Here is a 15,606-nt window from a genome sequence, read left to right on the forward strand (position 1 = left end):
TTATTTATTTATTTATTTATTTTATTTATTTTGATAAAAATTATTATTTTACGATCTAAAAAATTAAAATTTTAGTTACAAAAACAATTTTTTAAAAATATTTAAAGATAAAACTATCAAGCGTCTGATGCACTCTTTTTTTTTGAAGGGGCAACAAAAATATGAGCCCCTTCCCACCCACTCTAATCACAATCGTCTTTTATTCGATTATAATATCAATGAATAATCTCTTGAGATAATATCAATCAAGAAGAAAACGAGACCAACCTAAGAATCTCTTAATATAAATTAATATTAAAAATTATTGCCAAGTATAAAAAATAAAATTATGTGTAATTGTAAATGATGGAGAAAAGATTTGTCAAATACATCACCACAACCAAACACAATGCCTCATAATTAAATTGACAAATTCCACTTCATGCTAGTTGATGCAAATGACTCAGATCAAGTTATCAAACACTAGACGAACTTATGACACATATGTAAATTATAGCTCATAATAATAATAATTATCACTAGTGTTTTGGCCAAGGTGCTTCATGGCACGTCAGTGATGTAACGATACAAAAGTAGGGGCAATTTGCTAAGCTTTGACCTGAAAGGGTTAACGATGGGGAGAGTTAGATTACCGGTCCAAGTGTATCTCCTTTTGCAGCCACTGGCGAGACCGATAGCCACGACGATGGACGTCCCGCTGGCCGCACCAAGCGAGACGCGGCACCACCAACACCAGGCTCCACACCTTGCCCTCACCTGTAGAAGCTTCTTCCACACGACATGCTTCACCAAATGGAAATGTCCTCAACAAAATTCACCTCTGAAGAAAGAATACATCGTTTATTTTCCCATTACATATCTGGATGATTCCCTTAACAGTTTGAATTGCATTGGTACATAACACATCTGATAACTTTGCACATGATGCATGCTAATGGAATTTTGATATGGAACAACAACCTGTTGTCAGTACATCCATGAAAAGGTTACTCTTACACCAAGGTATACTTGCATAAAAAAAACATGAAATAATGATGGAAGACAATATCTGAGAAATAATTGCATGAAGTATTTTCCCACGACAAATTCAGAGATTTTCATGTTGTAAGATTAGCAGAAACTGATAACAAGTGACATACTGAATGGAAGACGCAGAAAGACGACATACCAGTGGCAACCACCGGCAACCGAACCAACCTCAGCTGCTGGATTTTATGCAGCTTCCCCTGCCATGCTTCGACTCACTACCATATCCAGCTTCTTTGTCATGTGAATAACCATGGTCCCTTTCATAGCCAGCTTGATCATAGTCTCTCTCATGCACCTGGTCCCTTTCAGGTTGACTATCATGTTCACGGTCAGTGTCACGACCACGTTCTCTTTCCTTATCTCTGCCATGACCCCGATCACGACCACGTTCTCTCTCCCTTTCTCTGCCACACTCATTTCCCCTCTCTATCCCTTTCTCTGTTTCTATCTCGGTCCCAATGGTGGTACTGTCTGTCATCCCTTCACTCCCATGACCTATCATGGGAACGTTCACGGGGCCTCTCCCATTCTCGCTCTCGATCCCGTCCCCTTTCTCGAGACTTCTCCATGTCCACCCATTGAAAAATGAATAACTGATAGATGCTAGAAACATGATGTAAACTACTGATGTCACCAGAATCCTAAATTTATACTTGTACCTTCACTAGAAAATGGAAAATGAAGAGGTCATCATACCTGTCCACCTGACGATCATCTTCTGCTCTTGACTCCTCTGATCTAGAATGTCCTGATGCACATTGCTGCTGCTCCCTGGGAAGAAGAAAAATTCGTGTACAAAAAGAAAATACTCATAAATATTGATGCTCCAAACACATCAAGGGCAGTGTCATCCACAAAATGAAGATACAAATTAAAATGCAATTATTATGCAAGAAAATCCCAAGTTCCCTGCAACAAGTAGTACAACTACATTAATAGTTACTACTTGCAAGAACGTTTATCTACTAGTCACCAATTTTAAGGCTCTAATGTAGGTACAAAACATAAGCATGTATACACTGGACTTACTATTCACTAACATCTTTCCTCTATCTCCCACAAAGACTACATGTACACAAGTAAGTTCAAACAATTTTAACCACAAATTCCTCTTAGAAAATAGAATCACATAGTACCAATATGATACAAAATGAATTTTGCATCAGAGCAAGTATCAAAACCTGTTGAATATTAAATAAAAAAAGCCTCCTGTGAGGCTCAACTGGTTCAAAACTAGGAAGAATTTTTTACTGGAAATTTTAGCACAGTAAGTAATTGCAAAATGATAATGTTCTGAAACTGCCTTGAAGGCTCAATCAAGTTCACAATAATAATTGACATTTTACTACAGAAGGAAAGCTCATATGAAAAACAACACCACTGTGTATTTATGCTATATTGACAAACAACAAAGAAGGCAGCTGTTATTACATAATCACAACCCGAGCAAACTATTTACAAACTTAGACAAAAATAATCAACTTTGATTTATCTAAAATTTGAAACATAACAATCCAGAATATGGTACTACTTGAACCTAGTCTACAGAGGTACAAGCATATTGAAGGTCAAATTTTCGCTCAATTACCTGCCAGAATGCTTCTGATTAACTTCTTCCCCTCCGGTCCTGGTTGTTCCAAGTCCACCACCCAACCTTTGAGGTCGCCAATTTGGCACTGATCTTCCTTGCTCAACATGAACAAGTACTCTTTTATTGTCTATCTTCCGACCATCAGCTTGCTTATATGCAGCTGCATGATGCAAAAAAAACCCAACTATTGTAACAATTATGAGTACAGGTTGTTTATGAATACTACAAGATAACTTTCAGCCACACTTTTCATGTCTCATGTATGCATGTATTCAATGAAAGCATATCCTCTAGGGTCTTTTGTCTCTTTGTCTGTGATTAACCATACCTGAGAATCACAGAAGAAAAATAAATTTATAGAGTGAAACCGGTGAGCATGAATGGCATGACAAATAGGCACCACAGCTCACTAGCGGTGCTCGCATTCATAGGTGTAAGGCTTCACAATGCGAGATGAATCATCAGCATACAAATTGAGTTGGCACAAAACCGGTGTATGTCCCATTACCGGAAGAATCAAATAGTTTTACCGCCCCCTTACCAGGGAATTTTACGAGTAACTAAAAAAAGACATTATAAATAGATTATACCAGAAAAATTCTAAATATACCAGAAACCTTCTGGATGATGAAAAGATTTTCATTTGGCCTTTAAAACCAGAAAAACATTTCAGTAGCAATAAAATCACAATATAATTGAACTCAAAATATTGAAGATCCTGCTTACTGCAGAGGGAATCTGAGGGGAAATTAGAGGTTTTCACTGCCTTCGTGAAGCAACCATGATTTACTACCCTGATCACCCTTATGTAACCAAGTTGACTGATGGTTGCACTTGCATTGACCACAAACAAACACTGAGAATGAAATTACATGAATTCAGAGATGAGAGAGACAGGACCTCTTCTTACCAGCAGTGTTTCTTCTTATAATAGAAACCACTTGCAAGTAGCTAATAGCTAGGATGTGATCTAAATTTCCATATAATGTCCACTGACCACAACTCAAATGAAGGAATTAAGAAAACCTACATACAACTTTGGAATTTACTTGTGCTACACCCATTTTCTTCATGATGTAACAATCATCTGGCTTCTCAAGTATTGCCACCAACTAAAATGATAAAAAAAACACTTTTATATATATATATATATATATATATATATATATATATATATATATATATATATATATATATATATATATATGAATGATATTCATCTTGCTATATATGGTTAATATACCTGTGATTATCCCCTATTCCTACTTTCTAGTTTATCAAAGATAATCATGGGCTTACAGAGCAAATAAAAGATTTAAAGAAACAGAGAAAATAGAACATTTTTCAGAGGTTGAATTAAAAAAACTGATTTATGGGAGAAACCTTTTCTCATACTTTGTGCTGATCAGAATTATATAACCTTACTTATGTTCAGAGCAATAGCATGTGCCCCCAACAACAAAAACACACTTACCCGCTTGATTGGTCCATAAGTTTCAAATCCCTTTTAATCCAATGTTCAGTGGTCTCATAATTCTGCACAAGCATAATGATAAATGAAGCAGTACATCAATTACAAGGATAAAATAAAGTCGACCAGTGCAGAAAACATGCAAGTCTGGCAACAAAAAGTGTCTTATATGGATGAAAGGTTACATTTGGATCTTTAGATGGATCATCTGAAAGAAAACAAAGATGTTTGACGCTAGGGAGGCTAAAAACTTTTTAGCACATAAGTATTTATAGAACAATTACATTTCTCCAACTCTTCAGCAGCCTTCCTTGCACCCTCCTCAAGCCATAATTTTCGAATCCTAGCTCTTCTTTGTGTCTGTAACCAAATAAGAAACATAATATACCCAAGGAAGTGCCTAGGACATGTATCTCTTGACAAGTGGAACAAGTTGTCTATATACAGTCACAAAAGAGAGAGGTAGTCTGGATAATACAGATCTCAACATATAAGACAATAAAAGGGATTGTAGATCATGGCATTTTGAACAATACTGGATAACATCATAACCAGATATGCAGTTAAATGCACAGGGTTCACTTGTCCCTTCATGACAGGCATTCACAGGAGAAGTAATTTCTCTACAACTACTCATACACACCTCCCACTGTCTACTTGAGCACCAAAATATTATAGCTGCTATACCACTAGGATTAAGAAACTGATGTAAAAGACAGGCAAGCACCATAAAGAATGAGCACTTCCATAAGCTATGTGACAAACTTATAAAAATGAGATTAAAAAAGAAGTCTATCAACCATATGAAGGTTGAAAATTCAATCAACAATGTTCAGCATCTTGAAGCTAAACAACAGTTGAATGCATTTACAAAAACAGCCAGCTATGATTTTGCTCAACTCTGCTTGCAAACTCTGTCTAGCAGGTATACATCAAGATAACATTTCGCAAAGACTGCACTCAGGTTTCAACAATTCAAAGCATATAGCAGGTATTGAAACAGCATACACTGTTTTAGCCAACTTAGATCCTAACATCAGCAAAGATACATATGCATCTTTTAGTCATAGAAAGATTTAAAAAGAAAATAGCATCATTGAGTTCCTACGTATCCTGAGGATGAATTATGACAAATTACATGCATTTGTGCCATTTGTTCAGCTATAATTAGGACAAGATAAATTACATGAATTATTGAAATGGTTCGCATACATCCCCTTAGCAATAGGTTGCTGTAAATCAGCATGATCAAGACGTAAAATACAAAGCCTTGACAAGTTATTAAGCAGAAAACACATCTCACCGGAGTTTCACCCTCAACAACAGGTGGAGCATATTCAGCATCGCCTGGTTCAGCAAACCGACTAACAAATTGCACCATCCCTTGAGAGCACATAAAAATTTAGATTGCAATGAACTCTCTTAATCAAACCTAACATAATAATAACTTGTGAAAGAAACACTACCTGTATAGGGAGGACATTTCCTTTTCTCAGGAGGTGGTCTATACTCCAAAGGAGGCTGGGGCTCAAAAAGCTTCAAAAGATTAGCAGTAAGCCCAGTTGAGTAACTCTGCCCAATCTAGTTTAAGCAAAACCATCACACAAGCGTCATAAACTGAAACATCACACTATCTATGACTATAAGCGAACTATATTCTGTAAAAATAAAGCAGATCAATAGCCATGCTAAGAATCAGATACAAAATTTTTGTTTAAATCACAGGAAAGTTTTGGCATAAAAGACCATGAAACATACAAGCGCACAGATACGAGCAAAGAAAGAACAAAAGCAAATCTTGATAAACGAGCACATATTCCATGCAGCTATTAAAACAGCCATTTTAAGTTACCACAAACAAACTAAGCCGATGAAGCAAAAACCATCATAAAGTATCCAATAGGAACCCCAAACAAGCAAAAGAAAAAAATATTTATCATCACCAGCAAACCGAACAGCAACAAGAAGATCGCAAACAGATAAGTATTCAACGATGAAAACTTCTTCCTATAGAATCCAATAAATGCTAACTTTGTGGAAACTGTGATCAAATGAATGAGATAATAGATTATCGAACCCTAGAAGAGGGGGACCAGATAAAGAGGCCGTGAACCTAAGCCGGACGGTGTCCGAGTTAGGGCAACAATGGATCAAAGAGGTAAATAGAAGGAGCAAAAGAGGCTTATCGAGATTACATGTTTGAGCTGGAGGACATTGGCTCATGATTCTGGGCTTTGGTGCGGGCCTGGACGGCGGCGTTGTTGCGATTGAAGGCATCGTTGTAATCCCCCATCCTCCACGACTCGAAGGGCGGCTAGAACGAGAGGGGATCAATCGCCCCCCACCGGAGGGAGGTGGAAGAAGGCGCGCGAGCGAGCGGCCCGTCCCAAACAGATGAATGAGATCGCAGGGGTTCGGTTTCCCTCCGTGCGATTTTTAATACCGCATTTCCCAGTGATAATATTCCCATTGTTAATCCAAGCCATAAATGCCACGTCGCCGTGGATGGTTGTGTCTCAAGTCGCGACATGATGCACACGCGTTCTAACAGGTGTTTTCCGCGTTGGCTTTCGGATGACGTTAGCATTTGATGAATCAAATGTATCATCACCCAATAAACATTTTTTTATATGATATTTAAAAGATGAGGTTTCGAATAGACGAATGAGATACAAAATCCATTAGCTAAACGAGAACAATTGGATAAAGCACAACATCATCCTCGAATCCTTTTTTCCCTCTACACATTTTTCCCTGTAAATGACAAATAAATGTGCTCGAGTAGTGTACATCATCAACCATTGAAGTCACAGAAGATCTTCTTCGCCGGACATTGTGTCGATCTTAAAGACCAGATACCGGGAAGCATGATGCTCAAGGAGCTGGGCCTCGTGTTGGCCTCCTCAAAAATGCCTTTGTTTTCCGATAGGATTCAAGTCGCCGGAGAATCCTCCGCTGCTGGATGCAGAATGGCAATGCTCGAATTCTGTGATCGGTCCGTCGTACCCATCACTGTATTCAGGGCTTGCGATCATAACCTTTCTGAGACGGTTCATGCTGGAGGTGTACGAGTTCGATTCATAGTCGGAGCCTGAGCTGAAGAGCATGCTCTGCCCGGGCCTCATCCCCTCGTTCAAGTCTTCCAGCGATACGTCGCCTTCCAATGCTCTCACAATCTGATGTTTTCATAAGTTTAAACACACAGGTCATGGATTTGAGGCGAACACAGCAACGGTGAAGTTTGCAGTGATCAAACCTGGCTCATCTTCGGTCGTCTTCTCGCAGAGTGGCGAACGCTGGCAGCGGCACAAGCCACCATGCGTGCCATCTCCATGGGATCGTAGTTGCCATCTAAGCGTGGATCAGCTATCTCATCGTAGTCTCCGTCAGCCAAAGCACGCGACAACACAGGCCTTGCCTGTTGAGATCAAGCCAATGAGTCAGTCGGTTTTGGCAGCTGAAACCATAGCACGCATGGCGGAAGAACACTTACCCAGTCCACCAAGCTATCTTCCATGAATGTGTGTGTATCGACCGGTCGTCGTCCTGTTATCAGCTCCAGAAGCATCACTCCATAGGAAAAGACGTCAGATTTCTCTGTCAGCTTCCCGCTCGATGCGTACTCAGGAGCCAAATACCTGGTCACCAAAGGAGAGGGGGGGGGGGGGGGGGGGGGGGGGGGGGACAACAGACGATGATGTCTTAGAAACAGTGACGATAGAGGCTGGAATTTGCTGTAGTGAGAAGCTGGCAATTCATCAAACATCTTGCTCACCCGAACGTTCCCATAACACGTGTGGAAACATGAGTGTGGTTGTCGGACGACAGTTTGGCCAACCCGAAATCTGCCACCTACATACATGTTTTTACATAAACTAAAGATTTTAGGATACATTGCGCATGTAATATGCAAAAGTTCATCGACTGACATTTGCATTTCTCTCCAATTTTTTGTTTTTTCTTTGCAATCTGAAGCACTTCGTACTGCAACAACAAAACGAACTGTCTTACCATGGCTTCGAATTTTAAATCCAGGAGGATGTTGGCAGACTTGATATCACGGTGAATGATTCGAGGGTGACCTTCGAGGAGATGATTTCAATCAAATAAGCTAGGGATCATAACACAGATTCCTCGAGAAGATGTGCAATTTACTCACAGTCCTCATGCAGGTAAGCGAGTCCTCTGGCTGATCCTAACGCAATTTTGAGTCTGGTCGACCAATCCATCGCCGAGAGTCCTTTTCCTGCAGCAGATGGCAGAAAAGATTGAGATTGGTTCGACAAGCATCTTCGATGCAGCCTGCGGAAACAATGGAGTCAAGTGCTGACCATGGAGGTGGTACTCGAGCGTCTTGTTGGGGACGAACTCGTACACCAGCATCCTCTGTGAACCAGAGATGCAGTATCCGACGAGCGACACGAGGTGGCGATGGTGAACGCGGCTAATGATGTCGACCTCAGCCTGGAACTCCCGCTCTCCCTGTCCGCTCCCCGACTTGAGTTGCTTTACTGCGATCTCCTTCCCATTGGGGAGAACTCCTTTGTGCACGTACCCAAATCCTCCCTGCCCCAACAGGTTAGCATGCGAGAACCCGTTGGTCGCAGTCGCGAGCTCTTCGTAGCAGAAGGTGCTCTTGTTGAAGGCGAGGGCGATGACAGGGGAGGGGGGTGGCAGTGGAGGACCATGAGGCGCTGAGTAGGCTGAGGTTGCGTCTTCGCTGTTCATCATGGGCGGAGGATGGTGAGCATGCCACCCTCCTCCGTGCAAGGGTCCCGGAGGTGGTGGCACCTTCACGTCATGGTCTTCGTTGTGCCACTTTTGGGGCGGTCCACCGCCGTAATAGTCGCTGTCTACAATCACAGACAAGTTGTCGGTTGCACTACTTCTTGGTTAAGTAATCTGCACTTGAGACTCGCAGTTTTGTCGGTAAGATTTAAGCCAAGAGATTGCTTCGTGTACCTTTGTATCCCGAAGGATCGGAATAGTACTGCATAGCGTTGTGGCACTTGTCCTTCTCCTTCTTCTTCTTCTTCGTGGAGCAACAGACGCATGCAATTACCATGAGGACAAAGAATAGCCCTAAGCCTGCCGCCACTCCGATGACAAGCGGCAAGTTCATATCAGAATGGTGAACTTCGCTTGACTTGGAGAATGAGTCTGCCGGTGTTGATCCCCCTGAATCCTGCGTGGAATCAGCATGCACCAACGACTTGGAGTAGGGAGTGACCGGCGACGATGATGTCCGAGAGGGCCGCAGCAGCGAGGTGGGCAGTGGAGATGGCGAGGGAACTGAAGAAGAGCCATCGTCTGACTCCAGCGATGGCGAGGCGTCTTTCGAGGATGAAGGAGGCGAGGGTGGTGATTTATCGGGCGGTGTTGGGCTAGCGGTCGGAGGTGGGGAAGCGTCCGGCGACTTCAATGGAGGAGGAGATACTGACGACGACGAAAACGAAGACGAAGACGAAGAATTGATTGAGGTTGATGAGGAAACACCCGGCGGCCGAGCGGAAGTCATATTCCGGACTCGCCGCCCTCCCTCTCAACTGTTGTTTCGGACAATGCCGTGGTAGTATACTAAGAACCCCTACAAAGAGCTCCATGATCAGAAGCCATCAAACAAACGCCATGAAAACATGAATCTTCAATTCCTACAAATACCTTTTCTGCTATCTTCTCATGACCCAAGGGGAGGGACGAGGATGGTACTCAGAGAAGGGCGAGGGAGGAGATGGTGCGTGAAGGCGCAGCGTCGTCCTTCTCCAAACACCAGCACTCCGATCCTTGGAGTGATATATAGATTTGCTATTTCTATGTGGGCATGCCATCAGAGGAGCCATCAAGCAGGCTGGAATTAAGGGGAGAAAAGGATGGGAGTAACAAGAAACAGAAGAGAAAGAGGAAGGAAGAGAAGACGTTCCGTCGTCCTCCATTCTTAGCCAACCTGCTGCCTATTCTTGGGCTGGCGGTTGACTGCTTCCCGCGCCACCGCTCGATATTACTTGTCCTTGGCACGCGTGCGAAAGCGGCCACAACCGGGTTTCGCACGCAGGGGTTGGTCCTGACGACACAGTGTGGTGTTGCACCTTTGAACTGTGCATGCATACGTCGAAGAGAACTGAGAAGAAGATAGCTTTCTTTCTGTAGATGAAGTCCTTTAAACCTGCTTGTTCTTCATGGAACTCGAAGACTAGAAGATCAAAAGAATGTGTTCTGTACAGGAACAGAATGTAAAACAGATGTCAATTCTCAGCAAAACCAATTCAATACAAGCTATGCTGCTGCGGATGCATGTTGATGAAGGCAAAGACCGTATTTGTTCATATGAAGCCTATCGAGGACAGCAAAGTCAATCAAATATTGGAATTGGATTTCATTAAAAGCTAGATCAGATACTGAACAAATCGACATGATGTGATAGATATCGGACCAGAAAAATCGAATCATTAGGTACTCGTGTGGAACTGTTTGCCTATCGAATCAGGTCTTTTGCGGTTATTATCCAAATCTTGATGATTTAGATAAGAAGGTATCCTGTCAGTATCGATGGGAAACAGACATAGAACATATCCTGTCTTCGTAGCATAGTTTTCCGTATAATATAGCATATATGTGTGTTCCTATTCTCCACGTATATGTACTCTCAATTATACATGTCGAAGACATAAAACGAATACTAGTTATATTCTTAATCGTTGTATCATCACAACAATCAATTCTTAGTTCTGCCAGTCTAATAATAATAATAATAATAATAATAATAACAAATAGGGAAAAGAAATGGAGGAGATGAGAGAGGGGCGAGATAAGGGGAGGGATGTGAGCACAAGACAGCGAGTGCCGCCATTACTCTCGCGGAGTTGGTTTCCGAAACCCTAAGCAACAGCCTGGCTTCTGGTCTTCCACCACAACTTACACCACCCCCTTCTCCTTAATCTTTGCAATTTCGAACTTCAAACCGACCGCTCCATCTCATCCTCGTCAGCTCTATCACCACCGATCTCGGCCCTCCCCTTCCTGTATATATCTCCCCACGACAGAAGCAGCTGCCGAAGAAGAAGAAGAAGAAGAAGAAGAAGAAAGGTCAAAGGCGGATCAAGATGAACAGCAAGAGTACTGTGGAGAACTCCTTGTGCAGATCCGACGATCTCAACGTCGAACTCACCCTCGGAGTCTCTCCGTCACGTCACGTGTCGAACCCTCCCTCCTCCTCCTCTTCTTTGCTGCCGCCGCCGCCGCCTACACTGCAGCAACAGCCGCACCAGTATTCGCAGACTAACTTGCCGCCGCCTTTCCCTCCCGTCTTGCATGTTCCTCGTCGTTACACGGTCATCCCTCCTCCCACCAATCCTGCCGCTGCTGTTGCTTCTTCATCTTCTGCTTCGGCTTCGCCTCGGTCGGGCGGGGGACGCACACGGCGCAACCCCACCCAGGGGCCGAGGAGCGGCAAGAGCGACTCCATCAAACCAATCTTTCCTTGGTCCACCGATCGTCGGGCCACCGTCCACAGCCTGAGTTACTTGCTCTCCCATTACCTCAAGGAGGTATACGGGGATGCGCAGTGCAAGCGGTGCGAGGCGCGGAGGATAATCAGGTACGACCTGGAGTCCAAGTTCCGGGAGGTGGCGTGTCGCATCGCGGCGACGAGGCACCTCATGCACGACCGGGCGCCGGCGGAGTGGATGAACCCGACGTTCCCGGACTGCGACGCCTGCGGGCAGCCCAACTGCATGCGGCCGGTGGTGGACGGGAAGAAACGCAACATCAACTGGCTGTTCATGCTGCTGGGGCAGACGTTGGGATACTGCACGCTGGAACAGCTCAAGTATTTCTGCAAGCATACCAAGAACCACCGCACCGGCGCCAAGGACCGAGTGCTGTACCTGACTTACCTCGGCCTTTGCAAGCAGCTGGATCCGAACGGCCCATTCGATCTCTGACAGCTCGCTCTTCACAGAAGCCTCACGAGGCTGCTTCAGAGCGAGTAGGGAAAAGGTATGAAGAAATAAATGAAGTTGGTGGAATCGTGATCGTATTTTATGTTATGTGGTTTGTGCTTTTCTTGTTCCTCATCTATCTATGTAAATTTTGTTTTACTTTTTGTTTTATTTTCTTTGACGTAGAATGTAATATGTTGTATTTTCTTGTTTGTTTAAGTTATGGTATGATTTATGAATTATGTCTATTTATTTAAGAATATGATTATTTTGGTTTTATTCTGTGTCTTAAATATTAATAATGTTAAATATAATCCGTATAAGATTGTTTATGATAATGATTAAGATCAATTGCTAATAATAATTAAAAATATCATAGTTGCTATGGATAGACATATCAATCAAAATATAATATAAGATATGTTTGTATATATTGGATATAAAATATTTCTATTTTTTCTAATCGTATTAATATATATGAAATAATATTCTATTCAGTAAAATAAATAAATGTGTATATATAATATATATATATATATATATATATATATATATATATATTAATAATAGCGGTAGTGTTCTGTTTGAGGATTGGGCACTGCAATGCACACACAATAAAGGGTGCGGCCTAAGGTCTGTAGATGGAGAGGAAGATGCGACCCCCATTTCTACTCCCCTGGTTTGGGGGGAAGATGATCGTCGAAAGACCAAGTAGAATGGCCTACCTCACTTGAAGAGAAGAGATTGGGTGGATCAAGGGAAGGAACTACAAACCCTCCAATAAATTCAATTTGGTTGAAAGAACAGACCAGAAGGACTCTAAAGTATCTATCAGATGCATATAGTGCTCTGTTGTTGTTGAATTCAAGACATGTTTATGCACACACTACCACTCTTGCTGCATTGGCAGACGGGGCATGCGTCCACGGCCGTGCCGCACGCCGCGCAGAGGCACAAATGCCGGCACGGTAGCAGCAGCACCGACGGTTCGCCGTCGTGGCAGCTCCGGCAAGCTCTCCTCCACTCCCTCCTCACGCCGGCCTCCTCCTCCCCGTCGCCTACGCAGCAGCAGGATTCGGCGTCGTCGGCGGTCGCTGCCTCCTCCTCTGCCCTCGCCTGCGCCGCGAGGAACTGTTCGAGGTTGGCCCTCAGCGCGTTGGCCGTTGCCTCGTTGCTCCGCGCCATGTCGCGCCACATCTGGTTCTCCACGCACAGGCTCTTGATGCGCTCCTCCAATGCCCAGTTCATCTTCCCTAACCTTGCGATCTCTTCTTGGCTCGCCCTAAGCCGCTTCGACATGCCTTCCTCCAGCGCAGCGAGGATCTGCCTCGTGAACCGCTTCCGCCGCTCCGTCAGCTCCGCCCGCGCCCTCTCCGCCTGCCATTTCCAATGCCAAGCCTCAGAAACCGTTAATTCCTTCGATCCAGAGAAGCCACCCAACTACGGAACCCGGAGAATTACGTGTTGCAGGATGAGGCGATCGATGTCGAGCACCTGCTGCTGCAGGTGGGAGGACATGTCATCGCCAAGAAGCGAGACCTGGCGCAACCGCTTCCTTGGCGCTAGCACTGCGGCGGAGGCGACGTTGTTGAAGCCGAGCCCACTGCCGGGGGCGGCAGCAGCACCGGATACCGGCGAGAGGAATCCCATTTGCATGGTGTGCAAGCTTGGTTGATTCCCTGTACAGCACAGTAAGAAGCAGCAATACAGTTCGAGAGCCACGACTGCCACTACAATAAGAGAAGACATGAGCATGCATGCATGGAGAAGAAACAAATGGTGATGAGAAGTTGGAACCTGCTTCTTAGGAGGGGTTGAGAGGAGAAGAGGTGAAGGTTGTGGGCTTCTACTGCCATGAGAAAGGGGTGTTTCATGATGCTGTATATATATGGGGAGAGAGAGAGAGAGAGAGAGAGAGCGAGGGTGCATTGGAAGGGATTTAGTTAAGTCTTGGTTCACAAAGAGAGGAGAAAGAAGAAAGTTAAAAGAAAGCAAGCTAACAAGTAGAGGATCAAGAAAGAAAGAGAGATTTGGTCCTTTGTTTTGTCCCTTAAATTTAGATCAAACTCTCAATTCCACAGCCAAAGAAAGGGGACTCTAAACTTCAAACTTTGGCTGAAATGCTCCATATGATATCATCCTTATAGTGATAATTTCTAATCTACACTAAGATAAAGCAAAGATAGTATAATCCAAAATTATCTCATATATTTACCTTCCAAACATTATTGCTTACCTTTTATCTGATTAATCCCAGAAGAACTTTTTCCTCTAGAATAGAATTAAAAGATGAACTTTAATAAAGGAATGCCAGATTTGGATATATAGCAACAACATAAAAGGAGAATCATGATGCATTGAACAATTCTTTTATGTTCTAGATAAAGAGGTTGCTCATGTATTTGATTTGTGGTCCTCAAATAAAGTGTTTTGAGTATTATAATTTAGCTCAGACTAGATAGCCACAGTTACTGGTGGATATGTTCAGCTACTAAAAAGCAGTGCTCATAGTTATTGATGCACTTTTGTCCATAAACAGTGATATCCTCTCTCTCTCTCTCTCTCTCTCTCTCTTTCTTGCCTCATGACTGCTGCCAGGGATGATGAAGAATGGGGAAAGAGAACGCCCATCAAATGGCATGTGATCTCTCTCCATCAACTCTCCCAAGACTCCATTATTGTTTCCATCACCCCGATCACATCAATCCCCACATTGCTTCAAGTATTAGAGACCTTAAAAAGGTGAAGACCAGAAAAAGTGGGACACATAAATCCTACATATCACTCCTAAAATTGCAAGGACTTGCCTCAACTCTCACTTTTTCTACCCAACTTAAAAGGTGAATCCTCAAGAAAACACAGCTGCCCTACCCTTTGCTCTATCTACCCCTATTCCGTGAGAATCTCTCTGACCACTCTTCTTCTTCTTCGTTCCCTACCTTCCTTTCCTCTTTGTTTTCTGATCTTTCTTTGCTTCTTTGCATGTGGTGGTTGCTCCCCGCGTTAGCTTTGATATATTCAAAGCAAAGGTTGTCCCCATATCCTGAACAAGAGGCACAAGAAAGTTCAGTTCCAAGGCAACTTCCCTGCCGCCACCAGTATACTGTCATTTGGATGTTTGGTCTCCCACTTTTGCTTGGAATGCATGACCTACAGTGACCTTTGGCCACCAAACAAATGGATGCTACAGTCCCATCGAAGGTGCTGTAGGTGTCACATGTGGATCACAGACCAGGTCTGAAGTCTCCATCATGGTGGTACCAATGACTTGGGAACAACATTCATGGAGGGCAAGCAAATCTGGGGTGGATAAGAAAGAAAATTCCAAAGAACCTATCTATGATGTTAGACATCAAAAGTTAGGCAAACCAATAAAAACAAGTTTTTGTATGGTTGCCCAATGAAAAGAGCTACAGAATCTTTGCATAATCCATTCTCCATGGATTCACCTTGTGGCCATTATCATTCAACTTAATATTCAGTAGCACCATGACCCAATGAAGGGTGAAAGTGAAGGATTTGGGAACATGTAGTCTCAGATGTAATAAACTAAACAGTATTTTAATAGCATGGGTGGA

The 15,606-nt window shown here is 43.2% G+C and overlaps 4 protein-coding genes across 14 annotated transcripts; 1 reads left to right on the forward strand and 3 right to left on the reverse strand.

Annotated features, from left to right (window-relative positions):
- Positions 1-396: 396 nt before the first annotated feature.
- On the reverse strand, positions 397-6,531 carry LOC135586167 (U1 small nuclear ribonucleoprotein 70 kDa-like). Of its 10 annotated transcripts, none has more exons than XR_010514803.1 (8): positions 6,287-6,531; positions 5,558-5,627; positions 5,395-5,474; positions 4,376-4,451; positions 4,095-4,156; positions 2,618-2,780; positions 1,726-1,800; positions 397-820 (listed from the first exon to the last, which is right to left on the reverse strand). XR_010514803.1 is itself a non-coding variant. In XM_065190437.1 (8 exons), exons 6-8 carry the CDS (start codon positions 2,724-2,726, stop codon positions 1,199-1,201), a joined length of 618 nt encoding a protein of 205 aa, XP_065046509.1. In that variant the 5' UTR covers positions 2,727-2,780; positions 4,095-4,156; positions 4,376-4,451; positions 5,395-5,474; positions 5,558-5,627; positions 6,287-6,531; the 3' UTR covers positions 1,050-1,198. The 10 variants fall into 10 exon arrangements, 8 of the variants coding, with proteins under 8 accessions (XP_065046505.1, XP_065046509.1, XP_065046507.1 ...); XM_065190437.1 differs by lacking the exon at positions 397-820 and adding an exon at positions 1,050-1,632; XR_010514802.1 differs by lacking the exon at positions 397-820 and having other exon boundaries at positions 1,050-1,800.
- A 441-nt stretch (positions 6,532-6,972) lies between these two features.
- On the reverse strand, positions 6,973-9,635 carry LOC103991159 (proline-rich receptor-like protein kinase PERK4). The gene is made up of 8 exons (XM_009410518.3): positions 9,054-9,635; positions 8,423-8,944; positions 8,251-8,337; positions 8,103-8,173; positions 7,867-7,943; positions 7,585-7,729; positions 7,348-7,509; positions 6,973-7,267 (listed from the first exon to the last, which is right to left on the reverse strand). The coding sequence occupies exons 1-8, from the start codon at positions 9,607-9,609 to the stop codon at positions 6,995-6,997; spliced, it is 1,893 nt and encodes a 630-aa protein (XP_009408793.2). The 5' UTR covers positions 9,610-9,635; the 3' UTR covers positions 6,973-6,994.
- Positions 9,636-11,191: 1,556 nt separating this feature from the next.
- On the forward strand, positions 11,192-12,031 carry LOC135680081 (uncharacterized). Its single transcript, XM_065194072.1, has one exon. It carries the CDS (start codon positions 11,192-11,194, stop codon positions 12,029-12,031), a length of 840 nt encoding a protein of 279 aa, XP_065050144.1.
- A 751-nt stretch (positions 12,032-12,782) lies between these two features.
- Positions 12,783-13,884, reverse strand: LOC103990975 (probable BOI-related E3 ubiquitin-protein ligase 3). 2 transcript variants are annotated; one of them, XM_009410296.3, is made up of 3 exons: positions 13,803-13,884; positions 13,490-13,707; positions 12,783-13,405 (listed from the first exon to the last, which is right to left on the reverse strand). In XM_009410296.3, the coding sequence occupies exons 1-3, from the start codon at positions 13,882-13,884 to the stop codon at positions 12,893-12,895; spliced, it is 813 nt and encodes a 270-aa protein (XP_009408571.3). In that variant the 3' UTR covers positions 12,783-12,892. The 2 variants fall into 2 exon arrangements, with proteins under 2 accessions (XP_009408571.3, XP_065049864.1); XM_065193792.1 differs by having other exon boundaries at positions 13,826-13,868.
- Between the last annotated feature and the right edge of the window lie 1,722 nt (positions 13,885-15,606).

The sequence above is a fragment of the Musa acuminata genome, chromosome BXJ1-7 (assembly GCF_036884655.1).
Source record: "Musa acuminata AAA Group cultivar baxijiao chromosome BXJ1-7, Cavendish_Baxijiao_AAA, whole genome shotgun sequence".
NCBI classification, from domain to species: Eukaryota; Viridiplantae; Streptophyta; class Magnoliopsida; order Zingiberales; family Musaceae; genus Musa; species Musa acuminata.

Bases quoted from the DNA above. Each gene is read 5' to 3' on its own strand.
- LOC135586167 (XM_065190433.1), bottom strand. From the start codon at position 6,368: ATGCCTTCAATCGCAACAACGCCGCCGTCCAGGCCCGCACCAAAGCCC. The intron at 1,801-2,617 runs GTAATTGAGCGA...TCTTCTTCCCAG, and splicing joins AATCAGAAGCATTCTGGCAG to GGAGCAGCAGCAATGTGCAT. The intron at 1,623-1,725 runs GTATGATGACCT...AGCATCTATCAG, and splicing joins GATGATCGTCAGGTGGACAG to TTATTCATTTTTCAATGGGT.
- LOC103991159 (XM_009410518.3), bottom strand. From the start codon at position 9,609: ATGACTTCCGCTCGGCCGCCGGGTGTTTCCTCATCAACCTCAATCAAT. The intron at 8,945-9,053 runs GTACACGAAGCA...CTGTGATTGTAG, and splicing joins CGATCCTTCGGGATACAAAG to ACAGCGACTATTACGGCGGT. The intron at 7,944-8,102 runs GTAAGACAGTTC...ACATGTATGTAG, and splicing joins ATTTAAAATTCGAAGCCATG to GTGGCAGATTTCGGGTTGGC.
- LOC135680081 (XM_065194072.1), top strand. From the start codon at position 11,192: ATGAACAGCAAGAGTACTGTGGAGAACTCCTTGTGCAGATCCGACGAT.
- LOC103990975 (XM_009410296.3), bottom strand. From the start codon at position 13,884: ATGGCAGTAGAAGCCCACAACCTTCACCTCTTCTCCTCTCAACCCCTC. The intron at 13,708-13,802 runs GTTTCTTCTCCA...TGTGCTGTACAG, and splicing joins CCAACTTCTCATCACCATTT to GGAATCAACCAAGCTTGCAC. The intron at 13,406-13,489 runs GTAATTCTCCGG...TGGAAATGGCAG, and splicing joins ATCGCCTCATCCTGCAACAC to GCGGAGAGGGCGCGGGCGGA.